This window comes from Tauraco erythrolophus, chromosome 1, assembly GCF_009769465.1.
Source record: "Tauraco erythrolophus isolate bTauEry1 chromosome 1, bTauEry1.pri, whole genome shotgun sequence".
Taxonomy (NCBI): Eukaryota; Metazoa; Chordata; class Aves; order Musophagiformes; family Musophagidae; genus Tauraco; species Tauraco erythrolophus.
Genome location: NC_141465.1, coordinates 7,724,593 through 7,752,303, shown reverse-complemented (window position 1 = coordinate 7,752,303; position 27,711 = coordinate 7,724,593). Strand labels below are relative to the sequence as shown.

The window sequence follows — 27,711 nt, the reverse complement described above, 5'->3', positions numbered from 1 at the left end:
AACAGCATTTCAGACTGGTCTGGTGCTACAGGCTTCAGAAGATACATAATCACGTTGATTTAAAGGTAAATACATTCACGTGTTCTAAACCTGTGTTCTTCCTTAGGAGAAAAGCAAGTGCCCTTGATTAGAACCGGGTGTTTCTCCAGCCAATGTGTTTGCCAGAACCGATGACTTAACAGTACCCAAAACTATTTGCACAGAAATGCTGAATACAATAAACCATTTCAGAGAAAAAGAAATTTGTGAATTTTCTAAATATTGTCAAATCTAATTTCAGTGCTTTAACAAATCTAAGACCACCGGCTTTTGATCTGAAAAAATTTCATATTAAGGAACAAAGACAGGAGGATACCCTAGCTTCCTCTCTTCAAAAACTACACTAATAATGTCTGACTCAAAACTTTGGACTGACCCAAAGAAGTCTTTTTTTTTTTTCCCCCCTGCGTGCTTAACTTCTGCCAGAAAGTTTTCAGTTTAGAAATTTACCTAGAATTTTCCTCCTACTCTAAACTATGTTTGTGTTCTCTGTGTTCCAGTTTGTCTTCTGTACTAAGAGATTTCTTTATTTGCCCAGGCTTACAACTGATATGCTAAACAGGACCAAGTGCCCTCATGCTAAATCAGTCTAGCAGCAAATTCAACTTGATTTCCTTTCTATAAAGAATAAAAGTAGTAAGAATACCAGTGTCCACAACACGATGTTAACTAAGCGGTAAAGGATTGCAAGAGGTCGCAACTAGGAAGATTTAGATCTCTCTATCAGAAACCCTTGTGGGAACTGAAAGTGGATTATCAACGAAGTGAGGCTCTTAGGAAATAATTGTAAACATACTTACTTCCAAAAATAGGTACGATACTTTGAATGAATTAACTATTTCTTCTTTGATGTGGTTGCATATAGGACGTATGCATATAGGTGCATATGAACACATCTAGGTGTCTTTTTTTTAAAAAAAAAGTAGATGTAGAACAATTCTTATAGTTACTAGCAGATAAAGTCTTTCTCCAACAGAAAAGCAGGTAAGTATGTTTCAGGAAGAAACGTGAAATCATTAAGTTTTTAGCAGACACTAAGTTACATCTGTCCCTATGGACTTTCCAATATTCAGAGAAATTCAAGGCATTCCAGTTCTCTAGCAATGGATCAGGCTGTTTGTTAGCAAGCTGGTTAAACAAGCTCCACTTTCCCCACACCTAAAAATGCAGCCACAGAAGGACAAAGTTGAAATTCCCCTCATTCTTTAATGCTATTTCCAGCCTTCATTATTTATAGTTTAGACTTTGATTACACTTTTAAAAGATTAAATACAGAAATGTACTTTCCATGTATTGCTTGGAAGTTACTGCTTTGATTTTTTTTCTTCTATGTTTATTTTTTGTTGGAAGTAAGTCTCTTTCGTATTTTCAAGGTATTTCATGTAAATTGAGAGCTAGGTATCTTAAGTTTGACAACAGAGCTTATGATGGTCATTATTTTAAGTCTCTGTAAGGTTATTCCCTTTGCATCATAATCCACTCTCTGTAGGGTAAAATCATAACTTTGATTCAGACTCTGTGGAATAAAAATTTCTTCTACATCTTCACTGCATGCAGAACCTGTAAACTACAATGTACTCAAAGTCAAAGACCACGAGATAGAGATCTAGAGGCAAGTAAAGAGCCACAAGAGCTGCAAGATGTACAGTAGGAAAGGGACTCCAGCAGAGCAGAACTTCTCAGGAGCTTTGCTGATGTAGAGGGAAGATTCAGACAACTAGTGACCATATGGGATTTGCCAGAAGCTATAACTGAGATTACTACGTTTGCGTACATTTATAGCAGTTTCTATAGCAGCAATCTTCACTTCTAGCAGAAAATTTTAATACTAATCCCAAAGAGAAGAAAAGGATTAATGCACAGTACAACTTCTGCAGGTGTATCCAGGTCAAATTTGTTTGCTCAGGTACAGCCACTTCAATATCCAGCCAAGCAGAGCATCACATATTAGTCATCAAGCACCAGGCTTTGCGATATTAGATATTTCTCTGCTACAAATGCCATAAGATATTTAATATCATGGTGCTAATGGAAGCCATTGGCAAGTTCTCTTCAATGCTGCTGCTCCTGTTTTTCTACTACCATCAGAGAAAGAGGCCTTCATCAATCTTTACTTTTTTTTCAAAAAAAAAAAGTCATGCCATTTACTTCTGTCAACAGCCTGACAAAGAAGGTGGTATTTTTTAACTCAACATACTGGAAAGCAGTGAAAGACTAATTCACCTTCATAAAGGAGGAGAACAGATATCTTCTAGGTAGAAGGATGTTTCAAAAGATTTTGACAGCAAAGAAAAAACAAACATATAAGTCACTGCTGGTTATTTTAAGTCATATTCCCTCTTTGCTCCCCTTCAAAACCCTCTATTTGCTGGGTGGAGGACAGCTACTTCCTTTGTTACCAAAAAACCCAAAACATCTTTGAAATTAGTCTGATAGGGAAAATCCTATGGCGTGACTCGGTGGGTGGGGTTAAATTTTAACAGGTTTCAGCCAGCATTACTCTTCACTTATGCAGACATTGCTTAAGATACCGTCCAAGAAAGAGGAAGTGAAGATAGATATCAAGAGAGGAAAGCCAATTTAAGCATAGTATACATAACTGGATTACAGGCTCTCGTGTAGGTAATGGCATGGCACAGAGGACAGCCAGGACAGGGACCAGTTGTGCCACGACAGGGACCAATCTTCCTACCCAACAGTAAATTCAGTCAGTTGCAGATGCCCCATTTCAGATTACCTTGCAGAATGCAAGTTGGATGTTCTAAACAATCCCATACATTTTTACCCCAAAAAGGAAACCATTTTATAAGGCCACCAGTTCGTGCAGTTGAGGCAGACAAGTAATCAAGATCGAACCTTCCTCTACCGTAACAATCTTCTCCCTTTACCCTCAAGCTGTAATTCTGCCAATAAGACTGTTCTTGTCTTTATTACAAGATGAAGAGACTACATACTAATATTCCTCCTTTGCCTCAAAAAAACCCCATCCATCTCAAAACACTAGTCTTGCTCAAGTGTAAATCTAGATCACCTTTGAAATATTGGTCAGTTACAGCTATTTTAATTTAAGATGTAGTCAAGCTTTCCTAACAAGATGATCACTAATTTTCTTTCAGCTTTCAAAAATCATTCATAATTAGGAAAAAAACACATAGCTCTCAAGTAAATTTAAATAGGAGGAAAAAAAAAATTTTTTAAAAAATCACATCTTCAGGAATCAGCAATAATGCCAAAAGCATTAGGCTTCTACTAGGAAAGTAGATTTTAGCTTCCAATATAGACAAAAATAGTCTTCTGTTGAAAGGAAATTGAAGGAATTACAAAGAAAAAAAATCCCACCTCTTATGCAGTGTCTGTATAGGAATGAAAGTGATTTATTTATATTACACACAAAGATTTTTATTAAAAAGGCTGGTAATGGAACATTTTATTTTAATGCATCAACTCGATAAAAGGTTAGTTACAGAAATTGTGTATAATGTTGCATAAGTCATATGGATGGGTTATTTAAAAAAAGATTTGATAATTAAAGGAGGACATCTCTTATTTTAGTTACATCGTAAAGTGCCTCGTGTAGTCATATTCTATCGTTGGAATGACTGCCTGTACAAATTTCAAGAAAATAAGAAGGTACCTGAGTTTCTCATTAAGGAAAACGTGCAATAGCTAGAAATCCTGTAAAACAAAGCAGAAGTCACATTCAATGGTCTGCTCAGCAGTATTTCTCACTAGTAGGAAAATAACATAGCAATTTTACAGTTTGAGACTGGGAAACTAATACAGCAGAACTCTGGTAATGACATCTGATCCTTGCCCAAACGTACAGCCCTTCCTGGTGCAAGTTAAAGCAGGGAACTAGGAGTTATTTTCAATAAGTCTTACAAACACCACACAAACCTTTACAATCCGATTTACATATTTAATATTTGTTATTAACAAATGCCAAAGCGAATTGTACCTAGCAAGGCTAATCCCTAGCTACGAAAGCAGGCTCCTCCCTGAGTGCTGCAGTGGCTCAGGAAAAGAAATAGGTTCCTGTTCTGAACTATCCTTTGAAAGAGCTCCTTCCTGTTGATGAGTGAAAGTAGAGAGATTAGCTTTGCTAAACTGAGAAGTCTGCCTTTGTAGCTGAGACCTTCTTTGTCTCCCTTGTGTATATCGCCTTCAAATGCATGTTGGGCCTGAATCTGCAGTCTGGGGTATACTGGATAATTATAAAGTAAAGTGTTCACCTGGGACTGAGGTAGATAGTGAACTGAAAAATCAAAATAAATCACTACTTTCAACTGATAATTAAGTTACATTGATACTGGATATAAGTAAAACCTACTATTTTGGCATGTCAGTCTCACGGACCATTTCTTGACAAACAAAAACTATATGATGAGGGAAGAAATTGTCTGTTAAAAAACCCTCAATTTGTTTAGCAATAGGAAAAAACATAGTCAAATTCTTGCCAATAAGCTCTTTCTAACTATTGAGGAGTAGAAGACTTGAACTGCCTTGCCAGAAGAGTTACTTTCCAGTTCAGTTTCAGTTGCTTGCTCTACAAATTGAGCAAGTCTGAACTCACACAGTGAATGAGAATTTTACTGATCCAGGGCCTACAGCTGCTCAGTAACCTCCCTTGCTTGCCTCACAGCAGCAAAAGCAGTTAGAACAAACCTCTATTTTGAAAGGACACATTTGCTTCTAACATCAAGGTTACTTCAGTATGAATTACTACAGAGCATAACTAAGACCAGTCACCTTGCTAAAAGAAAATCCTAATTGTGAGGCATTTGATACTGATGGCAGAACTGTTTCAGTAGTTTTCACTGCTTTTTTGTCAGCTGAATGTTTTACCAAGATATTCCTCACATGCACAGTAACGGGACCTCTACATCTTTCAGAGATGAATCTCAGATTTAAATCTAATACAGAAGTTGCTATACCAAGAGGAGTGATTACGCTCTGGCCAGAGTTTATGAACCTCCAGCCTCCTCCTCCTCCACTGGGCTCTCAGTTTCATACTCACAGCTACCTCCTTCACACCCCTACAAACAAGGGCTCAATCCTGTCCCTTCAATCCTACCTACGTTCCTCGCGGCTCCTGCCACCCTTCCCCCCACCCCCAACAACTGATTAGCAGAGTTTGTATGCACAAAGGAGTTCATCCCAGAACTCCAGTAAGCGCTACCACAAACAGTTGTTTACTCCTGTCACACACAGTTGCATTCCAGTTCAGGAACTTTGAGGTAACAGCTCCTTACGCTGAAAAAAAACCTTCTAAGAATATTGTGTAGTAACAAAAAAAGGATACATGTGAACTCCAAGTTCTCCTCCACCTTCTGCAACAGTCTCAATTATTTTCTTCATCACTTCTGCGTGCCTGAAAAACAGATCAGAAACCGTGAAAATATTTTAAGGAAAAAGTAACTCCCTCTTAATCTGAAAAATATTAGGTTTTATGCAAATTAAATAGTTTTGGACTGTTAGCTTCAGAAACAACAAGGGGAAGCTTTCAGTTTACTAAGGAAAAAAAAATCACAACAATAATGGAAAGTTTAATATTAAAGTGATGAATGTAACATTATTTGCCAGCTCCTTACATTCACCAAGGAAAGAATGACATTCTATGCTACAGCATAGACTGAGTCAATGACAGTCAATACATATTGCTTGTTACTAGTGTAATTGTTATTGCTAAATGCCACAGAAGCCACCAGGTAAGTCCCCAGAAGGTAATCCTCACCAGCAGCAAGCCACCAGAAGTTCCTAGATGGTGCCTGAAAAAGATGCCTAGAAATTGCTGCAACTTTTTTAGCTGCCTCTGCTGCACTCTTAAATTTCTAGAACTTACAAGACACTGAACACTTATACAATTCATAGTTTCCTAGGAAAGGCAGGCTAAACTGACCCTGCAGAAATTCAGAACTGTTGCTCTCGGACCAAGTTAGGGTATAGAAACTTTCTCTAGCTACACTGGTAACCTGCGTTCTGTGACAGATCAACAGTTGCTAAGCTGGCTGCTTCTCTCTTGTGACTCTGTTACTGTACAGCACTACAGGGGAGGACAAAATTTCCTTGGGTCACTGTATTTTGACATTAGGTCATCAGTGACATATCAGACCTACTCTGTACAAAGCTGATCCTGGGAATATAACAGTCACAGAATAGCTAAGGTCACCATCTAGTCCAACCCTCCTTGGTCAATGAGCAGTAAACCAGAACAGATTGTTCAGAACCTTGTCGGGTCTGGTTTTGATTATCTTCAACAATGAAGACTTCAAATCTTTTCATGACCAGTTACAATTCAGAAGTGACGGTCTTATGTTGGGGATAGTTCTTATACTCTATAAACCAGGGGACAAAGAACATATGAAATCAGAGGCGAGAACTACTGTATGGTTAATTTATGTCTTATTTATGTATTTTTAACACAAACTCCCAGGTTGTATACCTCATCTCACATTTATACTTCAGCTTCGTTTTAAATTCATGATTGTGTACGCAATCTTTATCAGTGAGGTCACATAGGGCTATGGACATCCACCTATACAACACCGCAAGCTAATTACCAGCAGCAGTTTAAAATGCCCATCCTGAAACAATCTGTGTGCTTACTGAGGACAAGGAGTAGTGGTAAGCCGAGTTTGCATAACCTTCTGACCACGCTTTGATACCTTTATGCAAATCTAAATAGCTGGCCAGTAACTGGCATTTAGTAGTTATCTCCAAAGTTAATCATGCTGCCAGAGACTGCACACACAAGGAAGGAAGCTGTTGCAAAGTTACCAAGACACACTGTAAACAGGAACATGCAAGTCTGGGGAAATACCAAAGGTCAGCATTTGTCATTTGCTGTGCTGTTGGTCTTTGCAAATCAGCTAACCCTCACGGTTGATTCCAATTCTGGATCCTCATGATGCCCCTGCAGAGCACATGCCATATCAGGTGCCAAGGCCAGTTGCTTCTATACAGGAACCTGGCCACTGTCAAAACTAATGCTCTGACCTCCTCCGTAACAGTGGACTATTTTTTGTACTGGCACAGAACATAGGTCAGTATACAGCAATTAGAAGTCTTTAACAGAATAACCGCCTAACTTCATGCACCTTAATGACATTTGCTCTTTTCTGTTTTATAAGGACTAGTTAGATATCTGCAGTTCCACAGTGGCCACAGTACTGGTCATTCTTACTGTCATACAGTTACTTATGAAAAGCTTTGCAGGTGCTTTATAAACTTTTAAAAGTTTGGTTCCTGTTTTCAATTTCCTTCTATAACAAAATTTTGAGGAATTAGTATGAAGTATGTATACCCCCCAATGGAAAGCAGTAAGATAACTTTGGGAGAAACGTAATCCAAAATATCATGCTATCTGGAAACACCTTTTTTTTTTTTTCCCACTTCTGAATAAAAGTCTCCCAGAAGTAACTCTTAACTCAAGATGACTAAATACACTACATGCTCACCAGTGCTTGTTCCAGGGCCTGTTTGTAGATCACCTGAGCTATCAAACAGATCAGGCATTTAAAACATCTACTAAAAATCACCTAATTTACTTTCCAGTGTATCAACCAACTCTTGAGGTGGTTCAAGTAATATAAATGAGTTACTATTCATATTTCAAGTCACAAATACTCCTATTCCTATGGAAAATAGAGATATACAGAGTTAAGAGCATACATTAAGGGGTTAAAAATAAGTTGAAAGAAGGTGATTTCTTAGACTGATTACATGACCCTTTATGGTCTCATCAGGAACGTTTGTTTTCCAGCTGGAGAACTCCTTTCCGGCTTTGCAATTGAGCAAAAATGTCAGTCAAAATATTTGTTATTAACTTCACATTGGAATTCAGCACAGCTGACATACTGACATTGTATGAGTATCTGCTGTAAGGAAAATATATACTATCAGAAAGTAAAAGTGAAAAATAAAAGCCTTCCTGACCTATGGTGGAAAAAAAAAAAACCCAAACAAACCAGAAATTATTAAATCCCCCCCACCTCCCTTGCAGGCCTTCCACCGGGCTTTCAGCATATGGGAAAATATAAACTTCCACAACAGAGGGCAAAATGCAAGACTTTTTATGACAGTGTACTCTCAAGAAAAAAATTACCTATTAATTTGATTCAGTATCTGTAACTGCTCACACATGATAAGATAGGTGTGGAAAACCCACAAATGTCATCATTAGGAGAAACATTCCGAATCTGCAATAGTCAGTTAACCTCAAGATCTACAAATTCACTGATCCTTGCAGGTGCCTCTAGTCAACTCCTTGCAGATATTTATAGAGTACATAAGAAGGAAAGAGTACAGAAGCCCATCACCATTTATTCTGAAATAGAGAAAAAAAAAGCCCTTGGAATTAGTGCAAATAATTCAGATCTAACTGTAAATGTATTCAGTAGTTAACTAGTTTGGTAGCCCCTTCGTTAACACCCACATAAAAAAGTTGAGAATTGCGATTAAAGCAGTTGGCAGCAATTAATGAGGAAGTTGACTATGTTCCTCTCAGTCCCATAAAAATGCTGACAAGAAATACAACTTGGAGCAGAGCTGCAAGATGAACAGTTTGAACCAACTACTCAAAATAGAAGCGCTCTCAAGCAGCTGACAGCAGCACCAGACTGCCGTTTCTTTCCTTTCTCTGACGCATGGCACAGGGATATACACGTCACGAGAAACCGCCACGCAAGTTTCGGACCACCCGAATACCCTACGTTACACAATTCTTGTAACGTGCAGGGAACCCGCAGCAGCAGAGCTAGCTAAACACTGGTACTTCCCAGCTACATTAAGAACAAAATAGTATTTTTGGCTATTATTTTTCATCTCAGAGGCCCAGACCTTGTTAGCTGTTAGCCACACCAGTTTCAAAAACAGAACACCTCACTTCAAAGAGTAAGATACCATACTTAAACCCTCCATTTTAGATATGCTGTTAGCCTCTTTATTCAGTCTCAAGATGACCTTTCCCATGTTAAGCAGTTGCCGGTCAACTAGATGGCTTTTTGAGAAGGACTAGACAGCTTCTTCCACATTTGAGACTACCAGCAAGTCTGTCTCCCTGTGACATCAATCATCGCTTTCACACTTAAAAGACCGATTGGAACAAGTGCCATGACGCAAACCATTTCTTCGAGCGTAGATGTGGGTTACATAACAAAGGCACTGGGACTTCACTGGCTTCACAGGAAGAAGTGAAACATGCACACAGAGCTCATCTATGAAGACTCTCAATCCAAAGTCACAGACTAGCATTAAACTGGTTCTTACTCCGCAGAATCAGGCAGATTACATTGCAGCCACAGCCCAGTACAAAACCCACAGGTCTACCTAGTCAGTGAGGGCTGTCATGCCGAAGTATCTGGTCATCTTTGTTTCTTCTGAGAGCGTCCTCCCAGCCTGCATCAACAGGAGCTTCTTCCCAACCAACTGAGTAGCAAGGTTTCCAGCAACTATTAAATGAAGCCTTGGCTTCAGGCTTTTTTTCCTCCTTTTCTTTTATTAATCATCTTCCTAGTCAATCTGTTAAGCCTTCCCACATTCATCCCACCGCACAATCCTTCAAAAACATTAGTTGCACAAGAAGCTGCACCCATTTTTTCATCCAAAGCCCTGCAGACAGCAAACAATAAGACGGTCAAAGTCACTGACAGGTTTACATACTGAGACCAGTATGTTCATATAAGGTACAACAATACCTTACTGGATCAAACCAAAGGTCTACATCATCCTGCTCATTATCTTATAGCACATGCTCAACAAAGAAGCCAGAGCAAGCAGCTAGTAATGCTTCCCCCAAAATACTACTAGTTTCCAGCAGTATGCAACTTAGGAACTTTCTAATTCTGGAGCATTCTGATAACTTCACTTTTATCAACTCTTGACAAATTTTTCTGTCATTAACATAATATTGCTTAAATAAATATTTGGTTTAATTAGGTGCTGTGTGCAGAGTTCAATCCTTTTTGTGGCTTTGAACATGCCAGCGGTCAAGAACATTCAATGCTACCAGTTTTACCATTAGAAAAAAAAAACAAACTGAAAACCTATTATTTCGCCTTCTGTGCCATTCATGATGAAGGTCCCCGAAATCATAACTCCCTCCTCAGCTGCCTTTTCCAAAGCTCAAGGGTCCCAAGTTATTCAACCATTTCTCATGGGAAAGAGCTTCATAACCTCAGTTATCCCGGACAACCCCTCCGTATCTTTTCCAGTTTTAGTCTTCCTTCATTTCACAGAACAGATGACCAGAGCTGTACTACCAGTATTTGACATGTGGGTGGTCGCAGAGATTATAGAGGCCTTGTGCTGTTTCTTGTTCTATTCTTTATTCTTCTCCTAGCAGTTTTCTAAGTTCTGCTTCCTGTACTACTCTTGAGCACCTAGACTGACATTTTCACAGGTCTGTTAGTGTAGACTTAAACCTGAGGATTTAAAGACCAACAGTAAACTTACCACTTGAAAATTTTCTACAAGACAGGTAAACTGGGGAAAAAACTACTTCCCAGTTGTACAATGGCTTCTCTGCTCAATATTGTCCGCTATAAGCCTGACTGCTTGGTGAAAGCAAAGACTGTTGTAAAGCAGTAGTTAAAGAAGTATGAACTAGAAGAAATATGAGATACAGATTTACAAAGCATGTGAATATACATCCTCATAATAAGATCAAAAGTAGCCATAAACTACTTGTTGTAAAGCTCCCTTGCTATCTCTCTAAAGAACGGTATACGCTTACCAAGACTAATCTTATGATCAAATAATTCCTAAACCAGAAAATGTCTTGAGTCTGCAAAAACTACCACAAGCTTGTCAACAAGCAGCTGATTATTTGACACCTCAGCTAGTGTTATAGATCCCAGAAGTGTTTAAATCAAAAGAAATTACAAGACTTAAAAGGGCAATCTGGACTTTAAAAAAAAAAAAAATACATGCAAGACTACAAAGGGTGTCTCTTTTTTTAAAATGAGATAAAAACCCAAACTCATATCTCTAAGAACTTCCTACTATCAAGAAGCTGAGCAGTTACACTGGTTAAGATATTGGCTCTGTCTCAGTAAGACACCTAAAAGGATGTTAGAGCCTGTATCTAAGACAAAAGGCACATTTCGAAGACCCAGAAAAAAAAATATCTGTGCAGCTAGTTGAACTACAGACTCCCTAGCCTTGGGTGAGAAACGCAGAAAATGCAACAGGAAAACCCTAAACACACAAGTGTGTTTTGCACTGGTGTTCAAATATTTCAGTGTAGCAATTACAGGACCTCTATTTATCAGTGTAAAATTTCAAGGACTTCTAGGGGAGCAGAAGGTAGTTATTACAAAATAAGAAATAGTTATTTCATGTTCAAATAGTTTTTTCTGCTCCCAAAGTATATATTATACTTTTACCCTCCCAAAAAAGCAGCAAATGAAAGTATAGGAGAACTTTCCCTCATAGAGTTCTAGTAGTCTGCCATCTTCTGGGGTCAGCAGGGAAGGGGAGGAAAAGCAAGGAGCAGAGACAAGACAGCTCTGACTGCAGACAGTTACACTTGTGGCAGTAAGCACTAGAATGGCTTCAGAGAATCACCAATATCTTCTCTGAAGCTAACAAACCACTGTGGAAGCCAAATGTGGAAATACGTGCAGAAAACCTGAACCAAATACTTAACAAGACCACTGAAAGGCCTTGTGTCTGCATGCTGAATCCGACCAGAAAGACTTACCTGCAGGGATGAACTGAGCACATGGGAGGTGGAGGGAGATGAGGATGGTTTTCAATGGTCACCGTTTTCTTGACATGATCTTGACTAATATCTTCATACATGTGCTCTACTGTTAAAGGCTGTCGTTGCTAAATAGGAAAAAGGATGTGAGGACAAAAGCATTACTAAAAAAAATTGCTGAGAACGAGCAAAAGATTCTAACATCATTAACAGATGAAGCATCATAAATTAAAAGCATCTAATATACAACAGTTCTGAAGGCGCACTGAAAGAACAGTGTCTTAAAATCCATATGGTGTAGAAATAGTATTGCACAAATTTTTGGTTTTTTTAATATACCAGGTGAACTGTAAAGTCAATGTATTTGAGTACCATCTAGGTCCCCATCTAGACATTTGAGCTGTAATCCCTAACCAACTTTAACTCCAAAAACTTAGTCATTAAAGGGAAGAGTGATTTATCTAATCCTCTCCCTCTGAAGATCCTGAAAACACATACTTGCTTACTTGACTAAGTTTACTGGGGTTATTACTAGCTCGACAGAGCTAACAGACACTCAAATGAAAGAACATGATTTCCTTCCTTCCAAATGTGCTCGGCTATCAAGCACAATTTTCAGTGAAATTGTTCCTACTTCCTGCAAGTACTTTAAGTCCTGTCTGCAACTCTGACTGCATAATGGTTTTCTCACCATTTTTTCCTCTAAATTTCTACTGTGAATAAGCAACAAAATAGCCTTGCTATTTGACACAGTGAGTCTAATTTCACAGAAGTGGGAAAAAATCCAACATAGTTATACCTCATCATATCCAAATAACCAGAGCCTTGGAGTCTGGTAGTATTTGTCATATGTGATGTAGAGGTCGTAAGTTCTAGTCTGTAGAATAGCATCTTCCCCTCCAACATCAACTTTAGCTTTGTTAGCTTCTACAATCTGTCTTGTGTCAAGCGTTGCCTGGTTCAAAGTAAAAATGACAACATTAGTATAGTCTTGTTTGGGTTCCCTCCTTTCTCATCCTAAGCAGTTACGTAAAGGTGTAAAACTGAACTAATGTTCTTAAGTTAGCATTAAAAAACCCATAAACTTTGGGAGTTAGTTTTTATCTTTAAATTAGGAGTATCAGTTTCTCTCCCACCAAATGGTATTTAGTTTTATTTTTGGTGGGTTTTTTATTCTTTGAAAAAGGTCCAATTTCTTAAGGAAACATGCAACTACATTGTGACATCCCTCTCCCTGCTTTCACTAATAACTTTTGAACTCAAGAGACAATTCCAATGAAATTCAGAAGGCAGAGTGCTCAGTTGATGCAGGCTCATGAAGACCTTAGCAGAGTACCACAAATAACGATGCCTCCTGTTTTCTCTCATGACAGTTTGGTGCATCAGTGTAACGTATTGAACTTATAAGCTACTCATCCTCCACATGTAAGCATGAAGAACAACCACTGCATTTTTTTACCTCTTGTGATTACAGCACTGTAAGCAGAGTGAAAAGGATCAGCAAAAAAAAAAGCAAAATTACTGTGATCAAAACCTGTGAGGACCTAAAAGATAAGGTTACTGCAGCAGGTTGAGAGGAGACAAATCCATAGGAAACCAGGCTCAGTAATCCCGCTGCTCTCAACAAACTTGTTATGTCAGTCATTTCTTATCATTATTTTTACTTTGCTTGTGCTCATATTGGTGATAAGCATTGTAACAGACAAGATAGAGAACTGTTCACTCACATCATCTGTCTCCAATAGCCCACTTTCTTCATACTCTGAAAAGAAGACCCATAAAATTCTGTGTTCAGCTTGTAGCTAGTCATCATATTTCTCATTCATTAACAACTCCTTTAAAACAATCTACATGTATCTAAAGATGTTTTATTCAGGTAGACTTCCCAATCCCTAAACCAGGATATACCTTTTTTAATACAAATTTGACCAAGACTACAGTAAATACATGATGAGCAATCCTTAAGTGGTTTTGAGTAGGCAGACTGAGTTTAAGCATAGGTATGAAGCAGGAAGGAAGCTGTGCTAAATCCCTAATTTACACGTGCTTGGATCTGTTTAATTAATTTCCCAGGCACTAAAATTCACACAGGTCTCGGCACACGAGTTACAGTAAACATGCATCAGTAAGACCATACAAAGATGATAAAGAGCATATGCCTGCTGAATTTTTCAGCATGCATTCCATGAAAAGAATGGGCACTGTTTTCTTACAGTGTACTGCTTTAGTTAAAGGCCTGAAATAAAGCATGTCCCACCCAATTTAAGGAAATACCTTCCATGTCTGCAGCTTCTCCTTCATCTTCCTCCTCATCATCTTCACAAGATGCTGAACATTCTGGTATTTTTATATTATCCTTTAGAAGTTAAATTGAAAACACTGCTTTAAAGGCTGCTGCATCCACACAGCCTAACAGTCCCAGCAAATTTTAAGGTCTAAGTCCAGTTAATACACACAGTAAACCAGAAAAATAATTTCTGCAATATTAAGGAGGACTATACTGAACTCAAATATTTGCTTATTAATCAATCTTAGTTTCGAAATCCTAGTATGACATTAAAAATCTGCTAAAAGCTTCTCCATTGACTTTGTAATCTGGAATGATTTAATTCCTAAACAAAGAAGAATAAACATGGTGTGAAACCACCCATAATTTCTTTTCAAAAATCCACATATCTCAAAGAAAGGCAATGACTAAACAGCTATGACTAAACACGTAGGTTAAGATTTTGTATGTCCTAACCCACAGCCAACTGTGCAGTAGTTACCATAGAATATCTCAAGTTAGAAGGGACCCATGAGGATGATCGAGTCCAACTCCCTGCTCCTTGCAGGACTACCTAAAACTAAATCATATGACTAAGAGCGTTGTCCAGTTCCATAACTGTTTTTAAAACACAAGAGTCCCAAAAGGCAACACATTTTGATATTGTCTGAAGAAGCACAGTCCAATAGAAAAGAATACCGCACAAGCCCTCAGCCAACTTTTTCTTTTGGGCATTGTGGTCCTATGCGCAGCATTTGAACCCAACAGACAACTCCAGTAAAATTCCGAAGGAGGATGTCTTGATTTATACAGGTTTTGAGAAGATTTTAAGAGAATACTCCAAATAATGATTACAATTAGAAACTGCTCTAATTGTAAGCATCAGTTTGCTGGCTTACTCATTAATAAAAGAAAAACAAAACCAAAAAACAAACACCAAAACCAGTAAGAAACTAAGTTGTGAAGTGCTTTGGCAAACAGAACATTAGCAGAAAGAGAGTTGTCCTTCTGGATTGGGCTTGTGGTCCAAGAAATGAAGTACTGTACAACAAGCAAGTTTTTCCACATACATTATATTGGAAGTGAAATCCAATTCATAACACACAGTAGCAGTTATGAATCACAAAAATATTCTACAATTATTGTGTTTCACAGAAATAGTGATCACCTTTAGTTATTCCTTAGAGTGTTTCTTCCACCCTTATGCTAATGACTTGTGAAAAAGCAGTATTTTTACTATGTTCAGCACAGTCTCATGTGAAACGCATGTATTTCACAGTCCATCATATCAACGGCATTTTGAGCTGTTTACAATTGTGCAGTAGCATGTGGCAGCCCATTCTCTTTCGTCTCAATTTTTAGAATTCAAAGCTTTGTGCTTGGATGACTTAAACTCTCAGAGCACACAGACAGAACTCCACTTTAACAATCAACTGATCTTTGCGTCTCCACGACTTTATCCACATTTCTTAAAACATGTTAGCTGACACATTTACATTTCAAGTACTTCTAACTGTTCTCAGTTTCCTGACAACTTAAGGCTAAGTTTAGTTGGCTTAACTTAACTAACAACAATTTGGCTCCTGCTGCAGAGCGACTTTTTGGAAACATGCAGAAACTAATGACTTTATAAGATGTATAGATTTAAACAGTTTTAGTACTTCTAAACTTGAGAGTGAAAGCCCACCAAACAGGACCAAATGTGTCAAAACTCTACTTGCAGTAGTTGAGGATTACAAAGAAATACTTTACATCTCTAGATTATTTTTCTATAGAAAAGTTTCTTTACACTGGATCTCCAAACATTAGTTTCTTCAGACACAAAGGTGCAGTATCACTGTAAACAGAATTTCATCTTCAGTTTGTAGAAGCCTGGCACAAGAGCACACTGGCTAAAGATATTCCAAAAAGAACACTGCCTCAGTAAACACATAAAATAAGGAGATGCACATGCTTAGGCTAAAATTATCAGCTCTGAAGGTCAATGTATATCTGCAACACACCTAGTGACAAAGCATATTTTCATCTTTCACAGGCAGCACTAGATTGCTGCAGGTAAGACTTCTATTACCTTTAGGTCCTGTAACAAAGCAAGAGGAAAATTTAGAAACAAATACCTTACAGTCTAGCGTGATCTCCTTAACTGCTTCTGTTACACCCACTATACCTGTTAATTGAACAAGAAGTTTGCGTTAAAAAAAGCTTGTTTCTTCATTACAGAACAGCACAGAAACAGGTCGCAAAGAAAACAGCATATGATATTTCCAAGTTACATCTCAACTATTTTGATATTTGAAGGGCTGTTTATATGGTATTGGCAGCATGCTTGGTGCTGGACATCCATAAACAAACCACCCCAGTAACATGGAGTAAAACAGCACAGCTCTTGCACATCATGCAAATTTTGTTGGTGGAACACTGCAAAGTAATCTGGATTTTTTTTTTTTTAAGGGGTCTTTGCAAAAAAGCGAGTTCAGGATAGGCATTCACGTTACAATGGTTGAACTCAACTTCATGAGCAAGGCATGCATGTATGAGTATTTCTGAGCATCTTGAAAGCAAGGTGCATAATGTAGCAGAACGCCCAATGCTTTTCGCTGAGACAAAGTGGCGGTAAAAAACATCTCAAATCACAGCAGTATCAACTCTTGAGGTCCTCTCCATTAGTTTTCTAGTTTTACTGCAGCTCTCACCCAGTACTCTTCGGGATACATGACAAGAATCTGCTTTGACACAGTACATTTATCTAATTAACTCTTCAGCTGAAAATAAGTTACATCATAAAAGAGAATGAACCTGGAATCAAGTAACTGGGCATGAGAAAGAACTGTTTGAAGAAAAGGAATGCCAGTTGAATGCTACTCGGAAACAAAGTGGCTGTGTGATCACTCACATTTTTTCCTATCAGAAAAAATGGTGTTATAAAGGACATCTATACAGATGGGTGGAAACAGATTTCTTTTATCTCCTTTGACAGTGTTTGGAGACCTCGCCAGGTCTAGTCAGAGTCTTAGTGCTACCACAGCATGGTGCCCAAACCAGTCAACCCTAAAAAGAAAAATTTGGCAGAGGAGTCTATCTACAGCAGGGATGGAGAATGCATCCTTAATTCAAGGATATGACAAAGCTATGTCAAACGATTTCTTTGGTGTGGGGTGTTCAATTATGAACTGAGATACGTTTAAGAATTGCCAGTGATGAAAAAATGTATCTCTACAGAAATAAAAGGCATTTTCTCCTACTCTTTTCCTCCCCAGTCTGCTTGAACTATTTAGAGAACTTCTTCCACATTACAGCAAAATTTACACCAAAGAAAGTAAAAACTCAGCGAAGTACTTTCTAGGTTTGGAAATGGCGGAGAAAACATGACTGAAAGAGTTTTATTGACTCATGACAGAACATGAAGAAACACACTAAAATGAATAAAATTGCCAATTCTCAGAAAAGAGAGAAAGGATTTATAAGAGGCTGTGCTAGAAAAGCTAATGAGACAGATTCATGTAAGCAGTAATTTTTAGACTTCTACATGAACACAAGCTCATCTAAGGACTTGGTGCAAAAAACGATCATCTCACACTCACCTGTATTCAACAGTATTTTCTTTCTTTTAGTGCTGCCCCCTTCCCCCAATGACCTCAGATACTAAGATAATAGCTATTTTCTAATGATTCCCCCTCTTAGCTCAATCCAACAACTCCACAGAATGGCAAACACTGAAATAATTTAGTCAGCTGATTTCATAATTAAGATGAAGCTCTCAACGAGCTTCACACGCAATCTTACTAAAAAAGAGAAATTTGCATATGCTTCAAACAAATAATTCGAACCGGCTCTTCTCTTCACAGGATCTCCTAACTAAGGAATGAGCCACTACACAGCTCATTTTTAAAAATAACTTCCTAGAACTTCAATAATTATTAGAGAATATTGAAACAGTTTAAAAAAGTAGCCTGTTTCAGGCATACAGTTAAACACCTGAGCAGTCATATACCAATCAAACAGGGTAGCTGGCAACGTAACCTATTTCTTCCAGATTAGATTCCAGTACACAGTCATCTATTATACTTTCTAAGAGTTGAAACTGAAAATCTTTCAGATTACTAAACACAAAATCTGAAGCAAGACTTTGAATACCTGCATTGTGAAAGGTGTCTACCCATCCCCCATCACCATCATCTTCTTCTATAATTGCTTCCTGCTCATCCGAGTACTCCATCTGCTTACACCTTTTGTAGCACGGCACTGTAAAAAATTGCAAAACAAGATGGATGCAGCCATTCCTATACAAAACCAGACTAGAGCAAGAAATTATCCTACAAAGCATTCTGAAATGTAGAGGTCTCTCATATACCTTTACTTAAGGAATCCTAAAGCTATATTTCAAATGCAAAACCATGAACTTAAAATATGTTGATGTGCTGTACCAGATATTGTATTTCATGTACAGTACAACACTTGCAGTGGCCTTGAAAGTTCATTCTTCTGTTACCCATTAGAGCACTTTCATCCAAACTCTTAAGGATTAGAAAAGAATTACCTTCTCATGTCTCCTTGGACTGCCGACCCATTTGCTAAAAACTGGAAACAAGCTATTAGTTTTCTTCACATTGCTAAACAACTCTTAGCCTATGTACAACCTTGCCTGGATTAGCATCAGTTTACTGAACTGATGTGTCTTTACAATTCTGCTAAAAGTTTGCATCAGTTATTTATGGGATATATTAGTTATGTTTAATTATAAATTAACATCTAAAAGTTTAGGAGAGGTTAGAATTTGTGCTATTTCGAACAAATTCAGTCATCTGCATTACAGAGCCATTCAAGTACAGACTTATACGAAGTTCTCAGAAAACAGTCAAAGAAAGAACATAGATGTGATTAAGGCAAGATGACATTTTCCAACATCATATACAAGGAATATGTAAAAAATGCTCCTTTTCTATTAACGTGGAGAAGAAAAAAATCCTGTTGCATGAAATGTAGAATTTGCAAATTGCTTCTAGACCTTTCAGAAAGGGAGAAGGGAGGCATGAAAGCCACAGTGAAGAGAAGACTTCCTCCAGAGACTTCCAAAATGAGGTCTGTAGGATGACTCCCAGCCTCATCCATAGCCCACAAATTTTTCTCAGGTGGTAGGCAAATGTGTCACCGTCAGCAGGAAACGCTATTTTGAAATGTGATCTAGAAGGATGAGAGCAATGAGGGATCCTGGAAGTAGGCGGGGAAAGAGGAACAAAGTAGACCACTTGGTCATGCAGCCATCAGGATCATCTCAGAAAAGCCTGTCCAACACTACTGTAAGCATCTTCACAGGATAGCACACTGCAAGACTCCAAAAACCAGCAAGTGAAATCCACGTATAAAATACAACCCATTGCAGGTAAAGAATCTCCTCAGGCTGTTCTTAGTACTGAAGGCTCATCTACTGGCATTATCTTTGACACATTTTGATACCATATCTTTTGAGAAAATGATTTCCCCATGGTTGTGCCAAGATGTTAGCCACTTTATCCATTAAAAACATAGTCACCACAAGTAATACATATACATAACTGCGAAGCTGATAAAAATCTTATTTAAAATTGTATTTTATATTATTGTTATTGACAAGGATAGTGACATTAATTACATATCTGAACTAGAAGTATCAGTGTTACCAGGAAAGACATTTCGGGAAGTATTCAATAGCCTGAGTTCTCCAAAAGAAAGAGGAAAATAAACGTATTTCCTTTTAGACACTGCACCTGAGTTGAAGGACAGTAGAAAGACAAGATAGACAAGGAGGTTTATAATGTTTAAACTTCATTTCCACTTCATCGAGGGAAGCTGTATACTAGTATAAAGCCCTGCTAACAACTTGTCTAAGGAAAAGATTGTAGATGTACAGGTAAAACTTCTTTAATATCACAAAGCCAAAGCATCCAAAGTGCAAGATATTTGGTTCTCCTGTCAATACAGGCAATCAGTAGAGCTGACGGCGCAGTCAACCATGCTATCAGTCCTAAGAGCATTTATATTTGAACTTCAGCCTTACCATTTTTAGTTACCAAAAACTGTTTGTCTGTTGGCAGATAAGCCTTGACTTTTAGTTCTTCTCCTGAAGCCCTGTAAAATGAAGTGCATCATAAAAGGTTGAGAATTTGACCATCTGCAAACAAAAGAACCACTCTATTTTCAAGGTATATCAGGAACATTTTATACACTCCTCTTGACCTATTCTCAGAATCTGTTTGCTCTGACTTTACTCTTCCCTATACAAAGACTTTGATATAGGTATGGAGTCAAAAAGGTTGGCCACCTCTAAACTATAGTGTCTTGGATCAAAACTGTTTTCTGCTTCAAAATTCACTTTGAGATGGCCAAGCAAAGACAGGGTGTCAGAATAATCTAGTCTATATGAAATTTTCTAGGATCAGTAACACAGTCCCAAACTTTTGAAGAAAGTAACTTCAGAAAAAAGCAAGAAATAGACCTCCAGAAATATTGTCACCAGAGGTCAATTAATCTTTACCAAGCTCACATTACTCAAGCAATTGCTTTCACCTTCTGTGGTTTTTGGTTTGAAATAGGAGTAATGTTTCAAATAGCCTGCTCCAAACTGCTAGCACACAGACCAGACTCAACATCATGTGTTCTCTGAAGGAGACAGTCAAAAGGCAAGAAACAATGATTCAAGCATAATAATTCTTCCTTCAGCTCTTCATGGCCCAGTAAAGAGTCAGAACCATGATGATACCAACTGCAAAGACAATGCCCATCTAGGCACAAACTGATTAGTTTTATAATGCAAAACACCAGTAAAACGTGAGGAAGCACCTTATTTGCACCCTTATTGTACATGAAAGAGAAGGGATTTCCAAGAGCAAGCTCTGCTCACAGTGATCTGATATGTGTCAGCTTGAACAAATTTAATTAACAAATGCTTGTCTAAAATATACCCACTTATACTACTTCCTAGCAGTTCCAGTTGCACATAGCCTTTGCTTTTTGAATCATCAAGACAAGCGCAGGGAGACATGCTTTTACTGCAGCTAAGCACTGGAAGCATTCACAGTATGTACCAGCTTATTGCCTCTGAAGCCTTAGGAAAACAAAGAAAAAAATCTCCGAACAAATCCTCATCTCGACTACTGCTACACAGAACAATAAATAAATAAATCTTGCCTGACTTAAAGATAGCTTCATCATAAAACTAGCAGAAGCTCCACTACAAGAGTCCATGTACTATTCTGAAGTGAGACAACTGTACAGTTGTATCCAATGGAAACAGATTAAAGCACAAGTAGGGATGCTAGCTTTCTGTGACTCTTCTGTTTTACTCACCATTGCCAAGTAGGACAGTGGTGAACTAAGTGATCTCCAGCTGCGACAAACTGTTAAGGCAAGACAAAAAAAACGAAGCAGTATTAAACAGGGCATGAGGAAACAATCTCCAGTTTTTCTCAATTTTAGTATTTCAGTTGCACATTCCTTTGATAGATTAACTAGGTAACTAATAACTGTTTATATCAGTTTGGTGCTTTCTTTTAACTCCATTTCTCAGCTAACCATGAAAAATCAGGTGAAGTGGATTTAGCCTTTTGAAGGAAACGTATACTAAGTGCAACAGCAAATTCAGATGAAGTTTAAAAAGCTGTGGTATTAGGTACCAGTCTTGTAACACGCAAAAACGTTTCCAGACCCAATAACATTGTTTACTTTGTGATGAAGAAACTTTTTATTTGTCACTCTTTGAAGTTTTACAAAGACAATGAAGAGCTTAATGAAAAAAAAAAATAATTCTCTCAGTGTTTGAAACAATTTTGCAGCAATAAGTAAAGTGAAACTGACATCATTGAATCAGTGAGAACACTGCAAAGGAGGAATAAACAGCATAAATTTTAAGTAATGACCATCACTATGACAGTTCACCACTGACGTTAACTAAATACAGATAACCAAGTACTTAGTACACTGAAAAACTTATGTATAACCTCGTCCTGAAGAAGTAGCTTTCAAAAATCTTCACTCTACTTGTTCTTAATATCAGAGACACAGGTTTTTATATCAAAGCTATATGATCACTATATGATTTGAAATCTCATGCTAGACTGGTATATGAACTCAAAATCCACCCAGTAAAGTCTGACCCGCTGGGCTTATTTTTGTACACACAAATTGAGGCAGGTAAGCCTGCACCTAAGAACAGCAACTTGTGTGGCCTTTGCACCAGTTACTGTTGAAAACGAGGTGCATGCCTATTGCTCCAGTTGCTTTCTTGTCTTAAGATGCCAGTTTATAACAACATAACTCCTAGCTGACCAGAAGCTGTTGTAGCGTGACACAACGGGCTTGCAGAGTGTGAGCCATTTTCTCCTCGTGGCCTCCAAAGCCAGGCGTATCAGCGTAGCGGAAAACACCACAACATGCATTGCATATGGATTAACAGATTTAATCTCTGCAAGACTGCCTTCTTTCACCCGTTTTCCAATAAAAGTCTCTAGCAAAAGTGAAATCTTGACTTTAAAGAAAACAGCAATCCCTCCCAATACATGTGGAAATCTTAAAACTCACTAGCCTTTATAGAATAATAAATAATACATGAAACTCTAGAATTATTTAAAATTCTCTGTTCAAGGAACTGGAACAGTGTTTGTGGCACAAATGTAATATTTTATTACAGATGAAAAAAATGTCAAGGGTTCTTTATGCATCTAAGAGATGCAGAAACCCAAAATACTACTTAGGCAGCAAAATTAATCTAGTTGGTTTCACTTTCTATTCCTCAGGCACTAATGAAATCTCATGCCTGAATCAAGATTGTAAAAGTGCCAAGAGATCAATTTTAGGACATCTTATTTCTACTCCTGGAAAGATGATTTTTAAGATTTGTCCGTAATTACATACAAAATTAAAACAGGTGTTATCTTTCTGAGGTACGAACTAGTAAGAACTCATGACAGGCAGGAATTTGTTGAAAGTAAATGAAGTACACAGATATATGGAAAGAGGGAGTAGGTGCTGAGTCTGATTAATGAGTCATCTTTAGGCTTTATCACTAAATTTACCAAAAAATTAATCTTACTGTATAACCGTTTCCTTTGACCACTGCTTTGAAAGATCCAATTTATTCATCCTATCAGCATCTAACCTTATATAGAGGATACACACCATTTGCCTTCCTCTACTGGTGTTTAAATGCTGCAAACTGTTTAACGTAACATAGTATGGCTCTTGCTATGTTCTACAGAAAGGATCTTTTTTTTTTCAGTACTACTGCAAAGTTTTCTCCCATAGATCAAAAAGGGATTAAGCAGTAGTAGAACATTTGTCTGGATTTTCTCTGTTATATTTGTTATATGTATGGTATAGATTATAAATATGTAATATATAATACACAAACACATATGTGCACGGTTGTCAGAACAGCAGAACACCATACTGTAAGCCTGTTTTTCTCAGTGGTACTCTTCTGGATCATAGAAAGCAGGAGTGCTCACTTGCCATGCAATGTGGCAAAAAAACCACTAGGTACTAACCTTAGGAAAAATACTTTTGTCCACATTTTCTACCTGCATCCCTCACCACTTGTTTCGTCTTTTTCCATCTCATCTTCACGTTTGTGCCCTTGTCTCATTTTTTTTTTATCCTACCTAACAGGCTTAACACTGTTTTCTTATACCTCTGTAAAGACAATGTATTTTCAGAACAGTAACTCTTTGATATGAGAAAAAACAGAATGGGGAAGTCAAAATAGCACTGCACAATGTTTTTACTATTCTAGGAAAAAACCCTGTTTGTTTCTCTTTGCAGCAGATTCCTTAAAAAACAACTGTTTGGCAGCAATCTAAAATACAACCAGTCTGAACTAGCCTATAGAGAAGAGGAGGGAAAAAATAAAAATCATTAGATACTTGGTGTGGACAAGCATATATTATGATTGAGCCAGAGCCTTGGAAGGAACCAAAAGTGAAGTAAGCAAAGACTGTTTCCAAGATACAAGCTCCCCTTTGAGTTGCTTACGGGAAAGACCCTTCAAAAACTGTTTTAGTCTTGAACTCCTATGACAAATGGAGCTGTTGATGCAGCATGAGCTTACAAGCTTTTCACAATATAACGCAGGAAAAAAGCATCCCGCATTCAGATGCCAAGCATCATCTCAAGAGGAATTCTGTTCATCTACCTCATCTGTATAATAAAAATGCCACTTAGAACCTCCACTTTGTGAAAATTGTTTCAAAAAGCAATAATTAGTTGGCAAAGATATGAACTGTTTGAGATTAACACGGTCATTTAGAGCAAATGTGTTAGTATTTTCAAAATATATTTAAAAGTTTCTAAATACTTACTTCTTCAGGTGTAATTACTCCAGTTTCTTTAAACTTGGACTCCTACAATAAAGAAAGTTTAGAAATTTTGAGAACTGCTGACAAATCAAAGTATCCCACTTTACTGGTAAGCCAAACATATATTCTACTTTTGCCTTGGAACTAGCTCTGTCCACAGAGATCTGTGAACCACCTTGGAGGCAACCTCTGTGAGGGCTGAAAGGCAGCTTACTGCCACATCCTATAACGTAAGGCCCAACGGAATTACTTGTTGCAGAATGTGAGGTATTGTGAAAAAAGATCACATACACAAAGTAATTTTTTTGCTACAGCCAATTATATCAATAAAGAAGAAAACATCCCCGGCACTCAGTATTACATTTGCCAGTAAGAGACAGAAAACCAGCTGGAACCAATGATTCTCACAGTCAGGACTCTGGGACTGTTCTCGGCACTGAACAGCACTGCAATGCATCAATAGGAGGCTCTGCAGTTAAGAAAGGTGATGAAACGAATGACCAAACCGACTTTTCTCTGTGGTAGGAAAAGTAGTGTAGAAAGGCTCAGTTATTAACTTTTTTGATGCCCGTTTCTGTGCCTTCATTATGTACCCTACGGAAACAGTTTTGATTTTTTTCATAATGTCATGTTTTTTATGGAGAAGAGAATAGATGACAAGCACCAACATGATTTAGTTCTGCAGGGCGAAGTATTTTTGCATTAAAGACAATATCTCTGAAGTTTTAGGATAAAACATTTTAGCATACTCAAATCTAGAGTAAGGGTATTTTGTTTCAGACTTTCTTTTCTGATTATTTCTTCAGAAAAGCCTCAAGCATCAAGGAAACCTACCGTGCCTCAGCATTAGAGCTGCCTAACAACGGCTTTTGAAAAAGAATACAATTTCAACCACGGCATAGCTCACTTTTCAAGGTTTTGCATTATCAATTACTGAATAACTTCCTGCCCTAAAGAACTCATGATTTTTTTTCTATCAACACTAAAAGCAGTAACTGAAAAGTACCTCACTTTTGGCTACAACTTCACCCTATTCAATCGTTAAGAAAGCCTTACAGAAAAACAGCTACTGCTTAACTTAGTTATTAACTTAATAACGAAGTTAACTAAGTTAATAATGAAGAAATAACTTCGTTATTAACTTAGTTAACTTTGCATCAAGATGCTTCACCCTGGTGCACGCTATCACCTATGCTACGTAAAATGAAACAAGTACATTTGTTTCATACAACACCAATTACTTTCTTTCTCCCCCATTTTTAAAGAAGAGACATTTAAGAACAAGATTAAAACAGGCAAAACAGCAGTTGTACAAACACCATAACATCACTTTATGCTAGTTAACAGAAATCAAAGAAACTCAACCTTAATTTAGTAATGTGGATTGCTGTAAAACTGAGAATTCTTGGTAACACACATTATGCAACACCACAGTGGAGGCAACTTACTACTTAACCTCAAAATGAACTATAAGCAGTAGGCAACGTGCACAAACTTGTGTTTCTGGAATCACATAAGGAAAATACGTAAAAACATCCATCCTCTGTTCCCTGAGGGTAAACAGTTCACTTTTTCATCTCTGTACGCTCTGTGGTATGTAAGCTAGTGAGAGACACAGGCCTAGCTTGTTTATGAAGTTACCAAGTCGAAGTATTTATTTCAACCCCTTGCAAAAGGAACATATACACACAATATTATCACTTCTCATTTGTGGGAGGTTCTACTCCTGCCTCCTCCCACCAGAACACCTGGGCACAAGAATTCCTCCACTATTACACCTGCTGTGCAACACCAACTGTAGTATGGTAAACAAGTTACTTCACCTTTCCACTTCGCAACTTCACTGCAGCCCATCTATGCCATATCAGTGAGCAACTCTAGAAAGTTTTGCTATCCAGGCACGAGCATACTATACAACACAGAGGGACAAGTTCAGTTAATAATTGAGCATCACTGTCTTCTGCCCAAAGATCTAAGCTGTAGAGTACAAGGCATATATATAGAGAAAGTCACACCATAAAATCTCACACCATAAAATCACAGGCAGAGAGGTTGCTGTCATAAACAATTACAGTAGAAGTATTTTTCCAAAAGCATGGAAAAGTGTGAAAATCCGTGTTGAAAGAACTGCTGACCAGTTAAGCGTTCATGTACAAAGTTGGGTTTTACATAGACAAGTATTTGTAAGCAGGAGGGAGAACACGGGATGTAGTTTAACAAATGCAGAAAAACACAGTTTGTTTGGCCTAAATACGCAATAAAGGCATTGTAACAGGTGCGCTGCCCACCCTTACAAGCAGACTGGTACAATTCACTCTCGAGAACCAAACAGCCCATTTCTACTACTCAGAGTTACTTCAGTGCACAGAGGCTTGCGCTAATATAGCAACGCTGACACAGAAATAAGCTGTGCTGTGTAACTTTGTACCTGCTCACACAATGGGGATATGACTGCTTTTCCTTATGCCAGCCGAAGAAGTTGCACTCACCCAAAACAATCATTGCAGCGCATTCCTGACACCAGGCTTAAGCCTATCAGAACGTGAGCACCTTTGGATTTCCATTCCCAGTGACCCAATTCATTGAAGTTTAGCCACTTCATAGAAAACGCCAACAGATAAGTTATTCCCTGAGCTGCAGGACCGGTAGCACTCAGCACCTCCCAGGCGAATGCTCCCCCTCTGCTTCCCTGCATCCCGTCCGCCCCGAGCGGGACGAGGGCCAAAGGCTCTGCCGCCACAAGGCTGCCCCGGCGCAGCGCACCGGCTCCGGGGAGGCGTGAGGGAGCACCGCACCTTCCGGAGACTCTCCGCCGGTTGCGTAAAGCCGCCGCAACGACACGGTTCCTGGGGCTCACACGACGAGCGAAGCCGCAGCCGCCCTCCGGGAAGGCGGAAGGAGCGACCCCCGGGGCGGGCGCCCCTCACGCCCCGCCGGGGCGCCAGAGAAAGGCCCGCGCCGGCGGCAGCGGCCGCACTGCGGGTGTCACTCCGGCAGGGAGGCCGGGGCCGCCCCCCGCGACCCCAGCGGCTCACGGCTCCGTGGCCGTCCCCCCTCCCCCTTCCCTTAACGGCACCGGCGCCTCACGGAGCGCGCGCCTCCTCGCTCCATCCCGCGCCCCCCGCCAGGCTCCCCCGCGGACCAGCACCTTGAGCACGGGGGTGAGGTACTCGGCCACCTCCAGGGCCTTCCCCTTCACCGTGTTGATGACGTTCTGCATGCTGCCGCCGGCGGGCCCCGCGAGGAGCACAACCGCCTCCCTCACCCAACGAGCTCCGCGGCGGCGGCCGCCCCGCCAGCACCGCCCCCCCCCGGCCGGTCACGTGATTTCGCCGCCCTTCCCCCGGCGCTTCCCGCCCACGCCCACTCCATGTCGCGCA

General features: G+C 38.9%; 1 protein-coding gene across 2 annotated transcripts; it reads right to left on the bottom strand.

Moving 5' to 3' along the window:
- Positions 1 to 3,357: 3,357 nt before the first annotated feature.
- ATG3 (autophagy related 3) lies at positions 3,358 to 27,580 on the bottom strand. 2 transcript variants are annotated; one of them, XM_086616952.1, is made up of 12 exons: positions 27,480 to 27,580; positions 24,335 to 24,376; positions 21,330 to 21,379; positions 20,041 to 20,111; positions 18,141 to 18,248; positions 16,124 to 16,173; positions 14,015 to 14,096; positions 13,468 to 13,502; positions 12,540 to 12,695; positions 11,741 to 11,868; positions 5,342 to 5,410; positions 3,359 to 3,673 (listed from the first exon to the last, which is right to left on the bottom strand). In XM_086616952.1, the coding sequence occupies exons 1-12, from the start codon at positions 27,549 to 27,551 to the stop codon at positions 3,592 to 3,594; spliced, it is 945 nt and encodes a 314-aa protein (XP_086473078.1). In that variant the 5' UTR covers positions 27,552 to 27,580; the 3' UTR covers positions 3,359 to 3,591. The 2 variants fall into 2 exon arrangements, with proteins under 2 accessions (XP_086473087.1, XP_086473078.1); XM_086616961.1 differs by lacking the exons at positions 13,468 to 13,502; positions 14,015 to 14,096 and having other exon boundaries at positions 3,358 to 3,673.
- Between the last annotated feature and the right edge of the window lie 131 nt (positions 27,581 to 27,711).